Source organism: Arvicanthis niloticus, chromosome 27 (genome assembly GCF_011762505.2).
Source record: "Arvicanthis niloticus isolate mArvNil1 chromosome 27, mArvNil1.pat.X, whole genome shotgun sequence".
Lineage (NCBI taxonomy): Eukaryota > Metazoa > Chordata > Mammalia > Rodentia > Muridae > Arvicanthis > Arvicanthis niloticus.
The window spans coordinates 27,017,231-27,037,230 of NC_133435.1; the positions used below are offsets into that span (position 1 = coordinate 27,017,231).

Sequence of the window (20,000 nt, forward strand, 5' to 3'; positions counted from 1 at the left end):
AGAATGTTACCTGGATAAAATAAAAACCACAAAGGGCTTCTTTTCTGAAGTCTCTTAGTATAATGTACTTCTTTCTGAGGCACCCATAAAAAGCTTAAAATTTTTAGGGAAATTTTGAGATATAATTTATATCATACTTCCATCCAAAAACTATTAGCCACAGGGATAGTAGGTGGTAATTGGGTCAATTAAAATCCAACGGCCACAAAGTGTCAGACACTTGTAGAACAGTTTCCTCCTTGATGAAAACTTTGCATCTTCTAGGGAATTTAAGATGTTTACCAGGAGAAGGTAAGCTCAAAATAGCTTCAGGAAGTTCCTGAAGCCAACCAGATTCACTAGGTCCCTTTGCCCCTGAGAGTATGTAATGAATAAAGACTGGTGAGAGTCACTCCCAGAGGAGTCCAGATACATACAAGAAGCAGAGAGCAGACAAGGAGCCTGGGAGAAGCAGAAGCCAGGCAAACTGCCCACAAGAAGCAAAGACCAGCTAAGCTGCCTAAAAGAGATTCAGCTACCTGAGCCATCTGGAAAGGACACTCTGCAACCTGTTGAGCTGCCTGCAGGCCCACAGTTTTGTTAGATGTCACCCCTGCTGGGGTAGGCCTTGGTGATAGCTGTCTCTGAGTCACTTCTGCTCCTGTAAGTAACTCCAGTAAAACTCACTGGCTCACCAAGCTGAACTTTAGTAGTATCCTACTTTGATCTGTCACAGACTTCTATTTGGAGTGAGCAGCTATAGATGTGTGAGTTATGTCTTCCCACGAAGCACTCAGGTCAAGACACTCAGGTCAAGAGAAATCATGGCACATACAGCCATTAGACAAGAGATTTAAAGAGCAGGATGTCCTAGTTAGGGTTACTACTGTAATAGTAATATACATGATGATGAAAGGAACTTGGGGAAGAGAGGGTTTACTTGGCTTACACTTCCAGGTAACAGTCCATCACCATGGGAACTCAGGACAGGAACTCAAGCAGGGCAGGAGCCTGGAGGCAGGAGCTGATGCAGAGGTCATGGAGGGATGCTGCTTACTGGCCTGCTACCCACTGCTTGCTCGGCTTGCTTTTCTATAGAACCCAGGACCACCAGCCCAGGGTTGGCACCACTCACAATGGGCCGGGCCCTCCTCACTAATTAAGAAAATGCCCTACAGCTGGATCTTAGGCATTTTCTCAGTTGAGGTTCCCTCCTTTCAGATAACTCTTGCTTGTTTCAAGTTGACATAAGAGTAGCCAGCACATTGGGTATTCCAAAAAGATGACTCAGTAGGTTTAAGCAGCCACAAGTTGGCATTTAAATGTTCAAGTTTTATGTTATTATAATTCAGCATATGGCTGGGCACACTGTGGAATAGTTAAAATAGAGTTGTTTCTAGACTGACAGGATGGCTTACATCCTGATGCCTGTCAGCTAGAATCAGATCAATTAATAGAATAGTAAAACAAAAACGGGCCAACTGCTTCTGAGCCACCATAAGATTTGGCATGAGGCTCCAGCTTGGCCATGTGGCGATCACTCCCCTCTTCTGAGCCCTTGTGATGGAGTGTTTTAAGGCTATTCATGCCCGAGTAAAATTGAGTGAGGTTGCCACCCAAGTCCATAACAGTGATTATGGATGGCTGTGTCCCCACTCCAGGATGTCTGTGGGGAAGGTGATACGCAAAGCCTAATCCCAGAGGAGAGTGGGAGAGCAGTATATTAGAAACAGAAACCTATGATAATCCATTACGTACCTGTTTCTACTTGCAGGGAAATATGAAAACCAAAATGTGCAAAGTTGCCGTCAGTATCAATCAAGCCTGTAAGATCTCAATCCTGAGAGACCCAAGAAGGGCCACAAGGCCTCTACTGCGCTTGCACCAATATAATAAATTTGGAGATCCGTTAAGTGCCTTTAAAGACCAGTTCGACATGCAAGGGATGTTTTGCTTGTTCCCAAAGACGTAAGAAGTCCCAAGTCCCACCAAGCCTAACATGACCTAAGAGCTCTCAGTAAAGGTTTATATAAGGAAAGATGGAGGGAGGCTGTTTGTCCACCAGCGCGGTCCTTCTCCAGTGCTGAGTTTCAAGCACAGGATGCTTCCCCAAGAAACTCTCTGGCCAAGCACAGAACCAGACCTACTGGTGTGTCTGGAAATGAAACAAATTCTCAATCAAATGAGCCTCCCCACTGTAATCTGTTAATCAGAGGTATAGGAAAAACTAGGGTGACTGAAAGCTTAGCTGAAGTCATGGGTGGGGAGGAGTAATGGGGCCCAAACTAGGGTTCAGGTCTCCAACCATATTCCCCAAGTCCATATCAGCGGTCCCTCAGGGTAAACCTGCATAATTTCCACATGGGAGCACCACTCATGATGAGTCTCCAGGAAATGCTGTTCCTGTTTCTCCGATTTGGAAAGCAGCCGTGCTTGAAGCTTCCCTGTGACTTTTTTATTTTATTAAGCCCTCAAATCACAGTTTATCAGCTTAGCAATCTTGAGGCAATATACAATAACACTGCCAACAACTTGGTTATAAAAATTCATCTTTCTCTTGATACTTAAGATAAAAATTTAGAACCCAAAAGTCTCAGCAAAATCTTTTTCTTCCTTGCCATGCTGGGTGTTGAACCCAGGGCCTTGGGCTCTACTACTGATCTATAACTCTGACCCCTGATCTCTCTCTCTCTCTCTCTCTCTCTCTCTCTCTCTCTCTCTCTCTCATAATTAGAAAGCATATTTAAAGCTACCATGACATAATACCTCCCTCGTCTAGTTAGATGGTTCATTCAAGGTCAGCTGGTTCATCATGGAGCCTGATCTATTTAAGTTAATTGAAAAGAATGTTATTTGGCATTCCGTCTTCTGATTGGTGCTCTAGAGAACTCACAGTGCTAAGAGCCAGGGTGGAGACATGAGTTGCTGAAGCTGCTCTCAGACAGACTCACTAAAGCAACTGTAAGAAGAATTAACTGGAGTACTGCACTCCCTGTTGTTCACAAAGAAGAAGACAGTAAGCTCTCCCATGAGCTGGCAGGCTGAAATGTGACGATATGGCCCATCCAGCAAAGCATGTGAAGATGCCTGGTTTTAAAAAGCGTTCCCTGGGTGAATAACAACACTTAAGAGAATCTCTGAAGTCCACTTGTTTTCCATCTCAATCTCTTTACTAAGATTGAGATGGCCCAAAGGAACAGCCTCATCAGAGAACAGCTCATTTGTCTGTGTGTGACCACCATCACACAGCTAAACAAATTAAATGAGGTATGGTGTGTAAACTGCTCAGCATAGCACAGGGAAATAATATGTGACCAGTAGCTGTCCTGTGTTCATTCATTCTGAGCCAAGCATCATGGGTTGGCTGGGAGTTCTCGGACCTTTTGCAATCTAGGACCCGGTCTGTGAGCAGATGCGGAGTGCTCTGAAGGCGAGGAAAAAAATAGATGCAAAGTTCTCCAACGAATCATTTTAAGGACATGCACACGCACACACACACACACACACACACACACACACACACACACACACACACACGTGCATGCACTTCAGACACTTTGCTAGCTATATCTACCAGCCCTCCAAAGAGCATACCCTATAGCCTCTTAATAATAATGGCTTTTGTCATTTCAAGAGATTTGCTTCTGAGAAACAGCATCGTGCCAACTGCCCCCTGGTGAGCAATCCAGGAGTGATAGCATATTCTCTGTGTTGTTGGGATATAATTTTTAAATAAGAAACTGCCACCAAGTGTAACTGTAATTTTTCTGAGCTCTAAGTTGAAGTTTGAGGAGCCCGGGCTGACTCTCCCATCTGGTTAATTACTATAATTAAACCTTACAAGTTTTTTTTTTTTCCAAGTATGCAAAAGCCATGCATGCACGCAATTTTTTAAAGCAGGTTGTCCACAGTTTGGGGAAAGAGAAAACAAAACAAACAAAAAAACCAAAAAACCAAAAAAACAAAAAAAACCCTGCACAGCTCCCAGGCGTGGTTTTCCAGGAAATAGTATCTTTTTGACATAATTCCCACGACAGTGTGATAAGGCTGTACCTAAACCTGTGGGGAAAGTCCGCGAGTGGATTTCCAAGGCAGGCTGCTTGCAAAGAGAAAAAAATGGTAAGGAAGAGAGGTGCCACCTCTCGGAGGACCGGAAGCCCACCTGAGGTTTTACCCTCCTGCGACCTCCAGCTGCCCCCACTCGGCGCCTACCGTGAGGGTAAGGCGACACGTGCACGCCACTGCCTCTGTGATTTGCGACTGGGCAGGTGAACTCTTCCTGCAGCTGGATGAATAATGAATGGAGCCGGGAGTGGAAACAGAGAGAGAGAAAGAGAGCCCAGCCGGTGGATGAAGTCGTCCCTCTCCCAGTCCGCCACTCCCTTCCCCCTCCGCAAATGCTAACCCAGCCACTGTCCCCGCGGCTCTGAGCAGGTGAGAGCTCACTGCGCGCCTGGGGGGTGGGGTGGGGGGGAGCGGCACCAGAGTCAACACCTCAACACGTCTCTCGTGTCTCTCGTGTCTCTCGTGTCTCTCTCTCTCTTTCTCTCTCTCTCTCTCTCTCTCTCTCTCTCTCTCTCTCTCTCTCTCTCTCACACACACACACACACACACACCCCTCTTGATTTACTGATTTACTATCTGAGCCGAGATTGCACATGCTACCCTGGCGACAACCCTCTAGTCTCCTTTCTCTCCCCAAGCTCTTGAAGAAGTGGGCTGGAGCCCCTCAGTGAAAACCCAGGGAGAAGAGAAGCGCATACACTCTCATTGACCACTTTTTGTTCCCTGAGAAACAGGCAGCCTCGTGCTCTTGGTACCGAGTAAGATTTATCTCATTACAATTGAAACCTCAACATCCAGAGCACTGTAACCTACTACTTATAAAATCTTAAGTGGTCTTTAAGGGGAAGACTTACTGGGGCGGGGAAAGCAAAAAAAAAAAAAGGACAGCGGAGCTTGGGTGACGATTCTGTTTCACAGGAGAAAGCAACTGCTCGCTTCTCACCTAGGCTCCAAGTAGTTGTTGCTTTTCCTTGAGGAGTGGCGTAAAAGTGGAAGGAAGACCCATCCAGGTTCAGAAACGTCACCTCAAGAAGCCACCCAACCCCTAAAAGCAAAGAGGAGGCCGTGGCCGGGCTGAGATATGACCGCAAGAGAAACCAGGAGTGGGGATTTCAGCCGGAAGGAAAACCCACTCCATGTCCACCTCTCGCCTCAAATCAAAACTTCCACCCAACAAACCACGACTCTAAACCCGGCTGAGTCTTTTAAACTGCACAGACGAACACACGCGGGGTTCCGCTCTTTTTACCTTCGCAATGAGGCAACACTGCAAATTCCGCCAGCGCTAGGGCCACCCCGAGCCACGCTTGGAGGACACCCATCGCCGCCGCGGCACTCTCGCAGGAGGAGCCCAGCCTTCAGCATCCAAGAACCTGCTCTCCTCCAAACCCCAGGCTGCGGCGCCGGCGCGGGGAGCCGGGAGCGCAGACAGTGGGGAAGCGCGGGCTGCTCGGCCGGGAGCCGAGGTTGGCGGGGCAGACCGGAGAAGGATGAGGCCGACAGCAACCCTCAGTCAGCCCCGAGGCTCACTCCGCTCTCTGGCAGAGCAGCCACCAACGCGAGCCGAGCAAAGCTGCGAGGAGGAGGCAAAGCTCAGACTGCCGCCAAGTCCAGCAGGAAAGTTGCAGGTCAGCGGCTGCTGGGATCCCGCAGCATTGCCTCGGGCTAGACCAGTTCCTCCCGAGGTCCCTGACTGGCGAGCTGCAGGAGCAGGTTCCTCCTCGGCAGCTTTTCAAAGTTCTCTCGGCACGCCCCCGTCTGTCGGTGTAGCATCGGCCGAGTGGGGTCGCCGCGATCACGCCGGGCCGGGCCCCAGCAGCGCTCGGGGAGCTCGGAGGTGCAGGGCCGCTGGCTGCAAACTTTGTGCGGCCCTGCAGGAGCTCCGGGATTCGGGGGCGCTGCAGCCGCACCGCACCACGCCGCGCGGCTGATGCAGGCGCTTCCAGAGCTCCACGCGGAAGGCGGCGCAAGGGACGCTGCTGCCACTTTCTCGCCACCCCCCCCCCACCGCCCCTCGCCGAGAGGAGGAGTGCTGAGGGGCGCGGCTTGCTCCACACGGACGCCCACCTCCTCGTACCCTGCACTCCCGAGCTGAGCTGCAGGGCCGAGGTGCGATTACCCAAGTGGAGGTGGAGCCATAATTGTAGATGCACCGAGGAAAGAGAGAGGCTGGAAAAGACGCCTCCGAACTCAATGCTCCTCAGATGAGGGGCCTGGAAACGCACAAGATAAGTCCCCGAGAGGATCCCCGCATTTAAAGCACACACGCTCCGCCTTCCTCCGCCTCTCTCGCCTCCTTCCTCTCTCCTTTGCTGGGTGTGAAAATGGACTCAGAGACTCTGAGCTTTGGCAAAGATTCCAGAGAGTCACGTGGGGAAGGGGAGCCGCGGTGAGGGGGTGGGGGAAGGAGAGACAGAGAGAGAGAGCAACCTGATCCCCTTATTCATCCTACAGGAGTTGGATTGGCTTTGTCTGAGGCGGGATCAAAATTGGTCACACCGAGGGCGGGGTTGGAAACAGGAGGTTAGGTCTCCATTCAGACACTGTTGAGGGTACTCGAGCCAGGTCCACACGAGAAGCTAGTTAGGGACAGGGTGCTCACACCCAAGTCCTAACTAATACCTCTCCACCTCTCAGCTCGCCCACTGCTGCCGAACACAGAGCCTGGAGCAGAACTGATGACCTTCTTCGCTTTTTGGACCCTCAGGGATTTTCCCTGCAGCCTAGCCGTCTTTGGGCATGTGTGTTCTAGGTTGAGATTCCCACAGTGAGTACACCTTTAGAGCCTCCTAAAAGACTGAAAATACCACACGATCTGGGTGGGTCCAGCTGCGCCTCCAAATGTCAGTGACTGGGAAGCCAATGTCAGGGCAAAAGCATCCTGGTGTGCACATTTGGTGGTAGTTGAGGGATAGGGTGGGGTCTGGTTTCCAGCCAGTACTAAGTGATAGCTATTTTTAGAGGACTAAATAAAAATAGCTGGTCCAGGTTTGATCATTTTGTAACTGGGTATAGTTGCATGGGAGAGATACAGACTGGGTTTCTATGGCCAGGCAGAGAAGATTCCCGGCCGGTCTTGGCAGAATTGTGATGCCTAGACTGTCCAGAAAGGACTTTGAAGTGGCAGTGAACATGGAGCTGTTCAGGGTGGTAGGCAGGAATCTTAGTAGACTCCAATATTGCTGACGACCATAGGGCAGGCCCATGTTCTAAAGCACACAGAAAGTACCTGGACTCTTCACTTTTTAGAATAAGTGAATGAAATCAAACTGAAGGGTCCCTGTAACTGTCACCACTTGGCCACAGCAACATTCAGTTGGCCTGGGTGTTGCTGTTGAGTATTCAGAGGACTTAGGGATAACCCAGCTCTTCCTCTATGTTCCCCTGAAGCATTGTGGGGACAGCAGCGTTTTTCATCTCTGTATTTGGAGCACTTACGGAAACTATGTAAACATTTGTCGAAAGAATGGACTGAATCAAGCCAGTAATCATCACCACCAGAGTTCAACCACAGCTTGGATGGGACTGGAGTCCTCCCTCCTCCCACTTCCCCTCTTTTCTTTAGAAACTATTTTCTCGGGTTAATGGAAAGTACTATTCAAATTCAGATGGATACACACTAACAATTCCTAACCCCCTCCTAAACAGTTTTTCTGTAACCACCACTAACTAGGAGTAACTTAAGACAACTGGTTTCCCTAGAATAAACTATTTGATTTTGTTTTTAAGAAAGTATAGCTGTGGCACTTAAAGGGGTCTCAAACCATCTTTTGTACTTGCTAAAGGAAAACAGTCTTTAAAAAGACAAAGGTGAAGGGAGAGGCAGGGGCATTACCACGTGCTACCGTCATACCGCATTCATGGCTCTTGTCATACCACATTCATGGCTCTTAACAATAGTTCATGGAACATCCACCCTTCAGCGCAAGCCCCCCTCCAGCTCCATGGTCTTCTACCCCAGAAGCAGATAGTCCAAGGGCTCCACTGCAAAAGCACTAAAATCTCTGCTCACAGGGAAGTCTGTATTCTTAATACTGTTTCTTCCTGTGCCCACACCCTGTAACTTTTGTTACCACATCCCACAGTATCTCCTTAGATCAGCCCTGTCCTCATCTCTTTACATTACCTGGCCTCCTGCTGCTCACCTGGTGGATATTATAGACCGAATACTTTGTACCTAACACTGGACCCTTTGCTATGTAATCTGCCAGTAACCATGTGAGTCGGGTACCCTTGTTATTTTCATGGACAAGTGCAGTCAGTAACTGATGGCCCTGCGCCAGACGGTTAATTATAACAGCACATTAGAGCAAGCAACCCTACCTACTGTACGTAAGAGTCAGACGGCCACATCTCAGTATCTTTACACAACAATCTGTCTGTCTCCCCTGTCCCCCCGGACAATAGTGGACCCTACACGTTGTGCCCTGGACACCTGTGAGCCCTTCCTGTAGCCAGGTCATCATGGCACATATGAAACACACTGCTTTACAGAAAAAAACAGGTCACCATTGTCCTTCCTCTTGTAGTCCAAGAATGAGCTGCATGCCCCACCCCCACACCCTACCTGGAAGACTGGGACTGGGACTCATAGGGCACAATTGGGGATTTAGTAAGTCCTCACCATGCTGCTTTTACTGTTCCTCTGCCTTACCTTTTCTACAACAGCAAGACTCCAGCTGAACCTTCCCCTGCTGCCGCCAGGGGTTTGCTGACCTTTGACCCAGAGTCTACTGTTCATCCTGTCTATCGTTCCTCTGCTTCCCTCTCCACTTCACTGACCCTCTTATTTCTCTCCCTTCTCTCATTTTCCCCTCTACTCTGTGCAGCCTCTTCCCATCTCTCTCCTATAGCTCTCTCCTCTGGTTTCACCATGCCTTGAGAGTTCTTGAGGTTTTAACACATTTCTTCTGGTATGTTAGCTGCTGCATACTTGCTGTGTAAACATGAAATCCTGAGTTTGGATTCCCAGCACCCCACATAACGAGCCTCGGACTGTGGGGAGGCTCTGGTCCTACCACTGGAGAAGTAGAGATAGGTATTTCTCTGGGGTCTTTGGACCCAGAGCAGTTTAGCCAAATTACTAAGTTCTGTGTTCAGTGAGAAAATCAAGTGGAAAGTGACCAAGGAACACAAGACATCCTTCTCCCACCAGTGTTGTACAAATGTGAATTTCTCTGCTCTCGGGAAAGAGATGCATCCTTCCTTATCTTTCTTTCTTTCTCTCTTCCGAGTATTTCTTTCTTCTGAGGCCTGCTGATACTTCTGTTCTTTTCTATATAGAATTTTTGCATTTCTCATAGTGTTCGTATATTAATCATTCTCTACAAACTCAGATACTGTTTTATAAAAAGAAAGGTAACTCATCATTTGTGGGAAATAAGTTTCCTTATCGGTATCATTTGAGATGCACACAAGGTTAAAACCAAGAAAAAAGACTTTATACCTAGAACGGTTTTACTGGAATAAAATGAGCAAACCCTCCAAGGTTTTAAAATGCATTTCTCTGTTTTATTTCCCTCGCTTCGTTCCAGGTGGCTAGCCAATTCTTGCACCTTGTTTAGATCATAGCAATTGTATTCAGCAAGAGTTTTGTTTTTTTTTTTCTTCAATGTTTGAATTCCCTGCCTTAGCAGTTGTTAAATATTTTTAATACTGCATCTGTGCCTGACACTGCAGGAAGCTAGGCAGTGGAGGTCATTGAAAAGGCCAAACAGCCACAGCCAATAAAAGAGAAGCATGTGGAACAACGTCGTAACACAGTTCATTTTTTTCTTGTGTAGGTTACATTGCCTTTCGGTTTTTAAATAAAACCTCAGCAAACCTGTCCTTCCCGTGTTTCCTTCCAGGCGTCAGACGTCATCTGTTGTTCTCTAGATTCTAGGGTACCTCATTCTTGCACCTGGAACATCCTGAATTGCCACAGCCTAACACTTGCTGGTTAGGAATGCCTGATAGTCACAGAAATAAGACAAAAAACTACCGACAACTGTATAAGACTCAGTTTTTCCTTTACTAATTAGTTACTTTGCTGAGCTGTATGGTCCCATTTGTGACTGTTTCTATTGCAAGACCTGAGAAGAAGACAGATGTAACAAGAGAAGGTGAGAAAGAACACAGCAGGAGAGGAAAAATAAAATGCAACCATAGGTGTGGAGCTGCAGGAACCCAACCTGGGCCCCTGTGCTCAATAGGACTGTGTGGTCACCCTGCTTGGCTCCCACCCTGCTTGGATCTGCTTCTTCCTTAACAGGTCCCTATTCCTCTTCTTTGGAATGGAAATGTTTGCTCCTGCTATTGTGTCTGGGTGTTTTAGTTTTACAGGAAGGAATTTGCCTTAAGTTTCAAAGTGGACTTCGAACTTGGACATTCAGAAAAAAGCTGTGAACTGGCAAGACTAGAAGCATTCCTCGGGGTGGGGTGGGTGCTCTTTTCCCCTTTATTTGTTTTTTTTTTTTTTTTGAGACAGAGTTTCACCATGTATGCCAGGAAAGTGTTAGGTTCATGTTTCTCCTGCTCCTTCCTCCCTGGTAGTGAGGCTATAGGCATGCAACACCATACCTACACATTAGAGATGAGTGAGCCTTTGGGCTCCAGAAACAAATGTTGTGATTTAGATTCTAAGCATTCCTCCGTGGTCATGTGCTGAAGGCCTGGTCTCCAGTTGATGGTGCTATTGGGACATGGTAGAACCTTTAAGAGCCGAGCTTAATTGAATCAAGTTTGGTTCTTGGTGCTTGTCCTTGAAGGGCTTACTGAGATCCCAGCCCCTTCCTTTCACTCTTTGCTTCCTGAGACCTCTGAGACCACCATAGCTTTTTTCCAAGAGCTGCTCCCTGCTATAATGCTCCCTGCTGTGGTGCTCCATGTTGTAGTGCTCCCTGCTGTAGTGCTCCCTACTGTGATGTTCCCTGCTGTGATGTTCCCTGCTGTAGTGCTCCCTGCTGTGATGTTCCCTGCTGTGATGTTCCCTGCTGTAGTGCTCCCTGCTGTAGTGCTCCCTGCTGTAGTGCTCCCTGCTGTGATGTTGCCTGCTGTGATGGTCCCTGCTGTAGTGCTCCCTGTTATGGTGCTCCCTGCTGTAGTGCCCCCTGCTGTGGTGTTCCCTGCTGTGGTGTTCCCTGCTGTGATGTTCCCTGCTGTAGTGCTCCCTGCTGTAGGTGCTCTGCCTCAGCACAGACCCCAAACAATAGAGCCAAGACACCAAGAACTGGCACCTATGAAATCAGGAGACAAAATAAACATTTTCTCTTTTGAGTTGATTTTCCTCAAGTTCTCCCTTTCCCCAAGACAGAAAACTAATACAACAATATTTCCAAACACTCTTTTGGGGGGTCATGTAAGGAAGTATTCCAAAGTAGACATTACATCGGCCCCACACCAATGTATACAGTAAAATATCCTCAGTGGTTTATCTTTAATACAGAACGGACTGCGTAAACTGTGAGAGCCCCAGGAGAAGGCGCAAAGCTCGTTTCAAACTCCAAATATGAAATGCTCCAAATACAAAACTTTTATGTCATGGGACAATGTCCCACGTGAAACAATTCCACACCTGTCTTCATGTGAGCTGCATGCAGACCACAAATATAAAATGATCTTCAGATTATATTTATAAAGTATACACAAAGCAAGTGAGTTTCTTGTTTGGAATTAAGTCTCAATCTGAAGTATCACATCACATAGATCCAAAAGTGCTGAAATTTCAAATACAAAATCTGAACCCCACAACATTTCCATCCTTAAGCATTTCATATAAGAGATATTCAATTTGTATTATGGAAATAAGTGAAATTGGCGTCTTAAGCTCAGGACACAATTGGAGGCACACAAATCAGTACACAGATGTTTCTATAGTTTGTCCCTGTATGTGTACGTGTGCACACACATACACAAAATCAATACAAACATATTTTGAAAATTGCACACGAGAATATCATCTCCGAGATTCCAGGTGACTTTTCATTCCTCTGTTGAGCGTACCTGGATTTTCATTCTCTGAATGAAATTTTTCTGAGCACATATTTACTTTTGCAATGAAAAATCCTATCTAGATTTTTCAAGCAACAAAAGAAGCCAGTTCAGCTTGGCTTCATGCATTTCATTTCTGTTATAAAAGATGGAAGTTTGTATTTTAGGAGATGTTCAGATTTAGTTCACCTTAGCAGCTGAAGGATGGTCATTTGTCTTCCTCTGCTTTGGGCAGACATGATAATGGTCGCCATCATTTTCTGGATATGCAGAATGTCACATTTTTACCAGGTCACCCACAAATGCATTGAGCCATAAGGAAATCTAGGTCCACAGCATTCAGTACAATAGCTGTGGCCACACATGGCTACTGGGTCTTAAGGAGGTTCGTCAACACTGAAAAGTGCCCAAGGACAGAATATGCTAGGTGTTCAAATGCTTGGTAAAAGAAATTGTGTGTCAAAATAATAATACTTTCTGTTGTATTAGAATTACGTGCACAATGTGTAATTAACACTGAAATTGCTTGAGTGTGATGATGATGCACACCTGTACCCCAGTAAGGAGGCAAAGCCGGGAAGATCAGGAGTCTGGCGTCAGATTAGGGCTCTATATCAAGAACCTATCTCAAAACAAAACTTCCTCATTTTACCTGTTTCTCTTTGGTTTGGTGTTTTTGGTTTGTTGTTTCGTTTTGTTTTTTGTTTGTTTGTTTGTTTGTTTGTTTGTTTAAATAAAGAGCAGTTACTAGTAAGCGAGGTTAGTGTGTGTTCACTCTAGACCTATGAAGCAGGTTAAAAGGAAATTAATGTCAAGCAAAGTGATGGGGCAACTTGAATTCCCATAAATACTGGTTTGTTAATGGAAAATAAAAGCCAATTTGGAAAACAGTTTAATAGTATCTTATGAAGTCAAACATGAATTTACCATATGACTTAGCTGCCTTACTCCTCAATATTTACCAAAGAGAATTCATACACCATTCTATAGATGACTGTTTACACTGACTTTGTTAGTTACTGTTGGGCTTGGCCATTTAACCTGCACCATCAATCATGGAGGATGGAGGTAGAGGGCATGATTGACAAGATCCAGAGATTAAAATATTAATGAGTTATCTAAAGGCCGGGGACGTGGATAATTAAGTTATTCCCGCCCCTTTCCCCCTCCTTATAAAAAGCCAGGCCCCCTGACTTTTTGGGGGTAGCGCACGTCATCTACACCCACTCACCATGTCATGAACAATAAAAGCTTTGGAAAACCAGACTCCACGTGTCTCCTGGGCCTGCCGCAGCCAGGTTCTCAGCCTTTGGAACCCTGAACCTTGCCGATATAGCCACTGGCCCACCTGTGGCGGCTGCGTGAATGGGGGGACCCCTGCTGCTGGACTGCCATGGGACCCCACCGCCAGACCTCCCCTGTGAGATTTTTTTTTCCCACAAGTTACCAAAACCAGTAAACGGCCAACTTCCTCAGCTAGAAAGTAAACAAACTGTCCATAGGAAAGACTATGACTTAAGCAGGCATGGTTGTGACACACGCCTTTAGTCCCAGCACTTGGGAGGCAGAGGCAGGCATATCTCTGAGTCTGAGGCCAGCCTGGTCTACAGAGCAAGTTCCAAGATAGCCAATACTACACAGAGAAACCTTGTCTGAAAAAATTAGCAGAGGAAGGGGAAGGAAGGAAGGAAAGAAGAAAGGAAGGAAGGGAGGAAGGGAGGAAGGGAGGAAGGGAGGAAGGGAGGTAGGTAGAGAGGGAGGAAGAGGAGAGGGAGAGAGAGAGAGAGAGAGAGAGAGAGAGAGAGAGAGAGAGACTGATAATGACTTAAGTAAATGAAGCAAACCACAGACATACTGACATACAGGATGGCACTGATAAGCAGTATGCCACATCTGTAATTCTAGCTACCTAGAAAGACAAGTGGAGCCTGTATCCAAAAAAAAAGGTAAATTTTAATTTTACTACATGCAAGCTAACTCCTATTTTAAGACAATGTTAGGAAGCAACCACTACATTCAGATATCATAGCATGATGGTGATGGTGATGTTGATGGTGATGTTGATGGTGATGGTGATGATGATGATGATGATGATGATGATGATGATGATGATGATGATAAAGTCAATTAAAATTACACACCTGCTGCACATCAGGTACAGGTCCAACAGCATAGCTTTAGACAGCAGTCATTAGGAGACAAAGCACAGGCCCAAAGCTCTGCCTCCTCAAAACCAGATATAGTGTAACAGAATTCCAAGATAGTGGATTCTCAACAAGTCAACATTCAAGGCAGCAATATGGAGCAAAAGCCCAGAACAACTATCAAGGGTGAGTGAGAACAAGAGGCAAGCCTTGTTTTCCTGAGCATGGAGATTTCAAGTTGCTTGTTACTTCAGCATAACCTGGCTCATCCTGACAAATGCTGCTCTCCTCTGTCACCCTCATGTTTCATTTCAGCCCTTTTACATTCAAAATGGTTTCCTACATGTCAAGGGAAGGTCCAGTCTATGGTGGGGGCTAATCCAGGTCTAGGAAACTTGTGAGCCCCTAGAAACCCTTCCTTCTGCATCATTATACCAAACTGACTCCATATTCATCCCCAACCCACATGTCTGACAGAATTTTGAATTTCACCAAACTAGCTAAGACTTTAATTATATGATGTGCCACATTCTGACAGTGAATGGAGTTAACACCCCCACAAATTTAATTTATTGTTCAATCCAAGAAACTTTTAAGAGAAAAAAAAATCATGATACTAAAAAATATCCCAGAATAACACAAACACAAATCAAGATTCCCCCAAAGGACTCGGCTTCCTGGAGAAGACGTGGTCACCTGAACAAATTGGCAGTTAGGAAGGAAAGGTATGGAGAGTAATGGGCACTGAGAGAAAGCCACAGAGAACTGTCAAAAAAGATTTTAACCTCCAAGAAAATAAGAAATTCACATGATACTAATATAGCCACAAAATAAATTGTCTGTGAAGGGAAAGTCAGGTGACTATAAAGCTTCTTCCCCAGCCAGCTTGTTTACAAGGCATTCTTTCTGAGGAAGCATAGCTCAGCATCAACATCAGGGACCCTGACTCTCCAGGGTGTCCTGGGCACCCCTATCTCCATCACTTCCTAAGTACCCCAGGGCAAAAATGCCAAACAGCAATAGCTTCTACTTTCTCAGAAAAAAAAAAAAAAATGACAGACTCTGAGATTATTTTCACGGTGATCCAATGATTCTGGTCTCCACAAATGTTGGAACGAAAACAGCATTATCTTAGGAGCCCAGGGAGAAATACCCAGGGTACAATTTAAGTTCCAGGGCTAGCTGGTTAACTGACTTCAGATAAGTCATTAATAGATCTTCTAAGTTCTTGTCTGTAATGGAGAGATAATAATATTTGAGACCCACTTATCAAACCGGGTTCTATTTTGACTCAATTTAAGAAAGTGGTTATGAAACTTTTGAAACATTAAGAGCTCTTGCACAAGTGTAAAGCATTCTTAAGAAATTTCAGCTAGGTCAGGCATTTTTCTGTGCAAGGCAGTCTTAAGGATATACATAATCACTCCGTTGTAATTGGGTATGCAAATACTCCCAGAGGTCTCTTTTAGCCAGGTCTTCAGATAAATCAAAACTGATGATGATGGGCGTGACATTTCTCTAACTATGAATGAGAAGTAGAGAATACAGACAGATGATCTCCTGTTTTGATTGATGCCAGAAGGCTAAATAGACCTTAGTTAGGCCGTTTGTTTTTAAAGATGTTCAGTGACGTCATCACCAGAATGAGAACTCATGCATGTGTCTTCTATGGCTGTATTCCTAACCGTCTATTTTCTCGTTTTCTCTCTAATTCTATGAATGTCTATGCATCAGCCAGGTTACAGTAGGTCTGCCTTCGGATTCTCTACAGTCATTCAATGTTAAAATGACTGTGGACTCTGAAATGACAGGGAAAACCTAGCCCTAGCTCTCCCTGGGAGTCTCCTGGCAGACAGACAGCCCTAAGCCTGTTGTCCGTTTTTGGTTTGTTGTTGTCGTTGTCGTTGTTGTTGTTTTAGTAGATTGTAGAGTTGAGAAATTTTTCCCCTGTGAGAAAAAGAAAACAAAAAGAAGGTGGTAAAGAAGGCAGCAGGCAGCCATGGCGTTGTGTCCCTTCCCATCTTTTAATGCCAAAAAGATACAGAATCTGAAAGAGTGCCTCAGAGCTCCGAGCTGGGAGAAGTGTTAGTTCCCTACGCTGGGCCCGTCTTGTCAGTTCAACATCTTCCCTCAACATCTGCTGTGTGCTTCTCACCAGCACACGCCAGCCTGACTTTGACTCAGTGATGTACCAAATACGGCAGCATGGAAGATCAACTTAAACAAGCCAGGCCAAAGATGCCCATAAAATGTGTAGTGCCACCTTAGTCTACATGAAGAGAGTTAACAGAGAAAGGATCCAGCCCAAATAAGAAAAGCAAAAAGCTGTAAGACTGTGATTAAGTTCGTAGATACCTAAGGGTAGGACAAAGGGTATAGACCCCAGCACGGCCACGCTTCCCTCTACAGGAATGGAGACTGTGGTTTAATCACACTTCTCTATTTAAAAAGACAGACAGTTATTTTTGTCTATAAATCCTCTTACAGTCTGAAGATATTAAAATACTTAAGTTGAAGTTTGAATTGAACTGGAGGTTGTTTATGAAATACAGCTTTAGATAAACACCTCCAACTGCCTAGGTTCTTTTCATTCCCAGTATAAGAGTGGGGTTTCCCTAATTGGCTATCTACATCATATTTAAACAAAATAAAATACTCTGAGCAACAGATGTCTTAATTAATTGCACCTTGAGTATTAAGTCATCTAACCAAGAGGCCAGAGGGATGATGACAAGGGAGAGAGGGAGGGAGGGAGGGAGGGAAGGAGGGAGGGAGGGAGGGAGGGAGGGAGGGAGGGAGGGAGGAAGGGAGGTTGGCCTGCGACTATAGAATTACACTGAGCTATGAGGAAGGGATTTCAGTGTTCTACAGCAGAGTGGTCTACACAGCAGTAACTAATGTATACTTCAAGGTAAAAGAATAATCTTAATACTCAAAAATGTAAATGATTATACTGTTAAAAAATAATAGTAAATCTGATTTATCACCACATACATGAGAACATTAAAAATAGTCTGTAAATATGTACAATTATAACAATTAAAAATGGATTTTTAAACAGATTTATAAAACAGAGTCCTGGACTGGAGAGATGGCTCAGTGGTTAAGAGCACTGACTGCTCTTCCAGAGGACACGGGTTCAACTCCCAGCACCCACATGACAGCTCACATCTGTCTGTGATTCTAAGATGTGACACCCTGGCACATCACAGACACACACGAAGGCAAAACACCAATGCATATTTTTTTAAAATAGACGATAAATAAGTTAATTAATTAATTAAATTTTAAAAAAAAGAACCCTATGCCCAAGGTTGACTCTCTACCTTGATCGTGTCGAAGGCATCAGCAGCTTTCCTGCCTGCCCTGCCTTTGCATGCTTACCTCCATAACTGTACTGACCTCACTTTGGCATCTCAAACACACACAGGGAAGCAGGGAGAGGTCTCAGTGTGTAGAACTGTGCCTCAGCTACTGCACTGTTTAGCCCAGTCCTTCCTCAGACAGGAATAGATGACCACAATCAAGATATAGTCAAAAAAAAAAAAAAAAAAAAAGACCCATAGCTTGAAAAAGAAATACAAAAATAACCAAATGCCATAAGGAATCTTAGAGTTTAAAAAAAAAAAAAAAAAAAAACAGCATATAAGAAACAAGATGGTTTTTAAGTTGAATTTTTATCCTCAGAGATATCTGAAAGAGCAGCATTTCTGTAAAGCAAGCCAGGCTACTGTGACTTTAGAGAAAAGAATAAAAAGCAGCCACATAAAGAATCAGACACATAAAGCAGCAGACACATAAAGAATCTTTTAGAAAATAAAGTTACGCTTAACGAAGTAAAAACGTAATAGAAGCTCTCCATAATAAAACGGAAATAACTGAAGACTATGCTGTAGCCTGGAGATATAAGTGAGAACGTTGTCAAAACTCAGACCAATAAAAGAACAGGACCACTCGAGGCCAGAATCTGTACCAAGAGTTCTTGGCAAGGAAGACAGAAGAAAAGGGAAGATGTCAGAGAAAGCCAGTGATGCTTCGGGAAGAAGAGGGGAGCACACAGCCTCTGGGGAAGATGAGGGGAGCACACAGCCTCTGGGGAAGAAGAGGGGAGCACACAGCCTCTGGGGAAGAAGAGGGGAGCACACAGCCTCTGGGGAAGAAGAGGGGAGCACACAGCCTCTGGGGAAGAAGAGGGGAGCACACAGCCTCTGGGGAAGAAGAGGGGAGCACACAGCCTCTGGGGAAGAAGAGGGGAGCACACAGCCTCTGGGGAAGATGAGGGGAGCACACAGCCTCTGGGGAAGATGAGGGGAGCACACAGCTTCTGGTTTTCTCAGCTGATTCTGTAGAACAAACAGCTGATTTGGGAGAGGCTTTGGAGAGTAGAAAGAGAACTGAAGAAAGTCTGGCCTATTTTACATTTAGCATCCAAGGGAGACAGTTTGCTTGACCCGGTTTGAATAGTTACTGATCTATTTGCAAAGCTGGAAGGATCAAAGGCCAGTCAGGAAGGAGAGGGTGGATCACCCAGCAGCCGCTGAAGTGACCTGGACTGATTTTGCATCTACTGGAGCAGCTGGCTGTTTGAACCAGTGCAAGCGGATGCTGTACTTCTGCCATTGTGAGTCAATCTCAAAGGACCCTGCCATCCATCACACCCTGAGAAACCCAGCCGCCGACTGCACATGCACAGTAACTTTCTGAAGAGCAAAGGGGATCTCAACTTATTTTTTTATTGGGTTAAATACTTGAACAAGGAAAACCAAGGCAAAAACCAGGATGGCCATCACCCTTTGAAGCATTAACATGTAGAGAGGAAACAGTTACAACGGTATTTTGGGGGATTAATGACATGCAAGAAAGTATTGGTAAATGAGAGACCAGAAAACCAAAATGATTTATTTGAAAACATTTCAAATTTCATGTGGAAAAAACTAAATGGGGTGGGTGCTCCTACAAACAAATCTAAAATGTAGATGATCAGCAGAGGAGCCCCCAAAACAGAACTCCCAGGTAAAAGTCAAAGCCACAAGTCTTAAAACATAGAATTCTGCAGAAGAATTGGAACAAATAAACAAAAAAGAGAATCCAAAATGCTAAAAGGAAAACTCACAAATGAGAGCTTTAAGAGACAACAGACTAGGGCTGGTGAGACGGCTCAGCAGTTAAGAGCACTGACTGCTCTTTTGAAGGTTATGAGTTCAAATCCCAGCAAAGACATGGCAGCTCACAACCATCCATAATGAGATCTGATGCCAGAAGGAGAAGGGAAGGGGGTGGGGAGGGAAGAGAGAGACAACAGAATAAACATGCTGGGCATAATTACTTTTTAAAACGACACACATTTGCACAAAATCTGATACAATTATTAACAAAATCCCATACTTTCAAGCATTAATGCATGGACGGGGAACAACACAGAAAAGAAAATCACCTCAGGTTTCTCACAGGAAATACTGAGAATAAAAGGAAAAATATATGTATGTGCTTTTCAAAGACGCAGAATAAAAGTCAATTCTTTATCAGCCACGTTCATACTTCAGGAAGAAAGAAAAAGTTTACACAACCTCAGATAAATTGCTGCTGAAAAAGCCAAGAAGCAAAATAATAACAATAATAATAATAATATAATAGTTCAGGACAACTATCTCTAGCCAGCAAAGACTGTTCACACTAAAAAGCAATGGTGACCAGACTCAAAGAAACAAAACAGAAAGGGAGGTCTGAGCAAAGATGCTTGAATTTCACTTAGAAGGGGGAATGAAATAGTTATAGGAGGCAGATAGAGGGAGGAAATTGGGTGGGAGAGGGAGTGGGGAGGGGAGTGAGAGGGCCAGTATG

The 20,000-nt window shown here is 45.2% G+C and overlaps 1 protein-coding gene across 3 annotated transcripts in view; it reads right to left on the bottom strand.

Moving 5' to 3' along the window:
- Fras1 (Fraser extracellular matrix complex subunit 1) overlaps positions 1–6,390 on the bottom strand; it is a 400,677-nt gene extending 394,287 nt beyond the window's left edge. For 2 of the 3 annotated variants that reach the window (XM_076926449.1, XM_076926448.1), the window contains exon 1: positions 5,294–6,386. In XM_076926449.1, coding sequence (XP_076782564.1) covers positions 5,294–5,366 — 73 coding nt within the window. In that variant the 5' untranslated portion in view covers positions 5,367–6,386. Of the gene's footprint in view, positions 1–5,293 lie in introns of all 3 variants that reach the window. The other variant, XM_076926450.1, reaches the window with a different exon arrangement.
- Between the last annotated feature and the right edge of the window lie 13,610 nt (positions 6,391–20,000).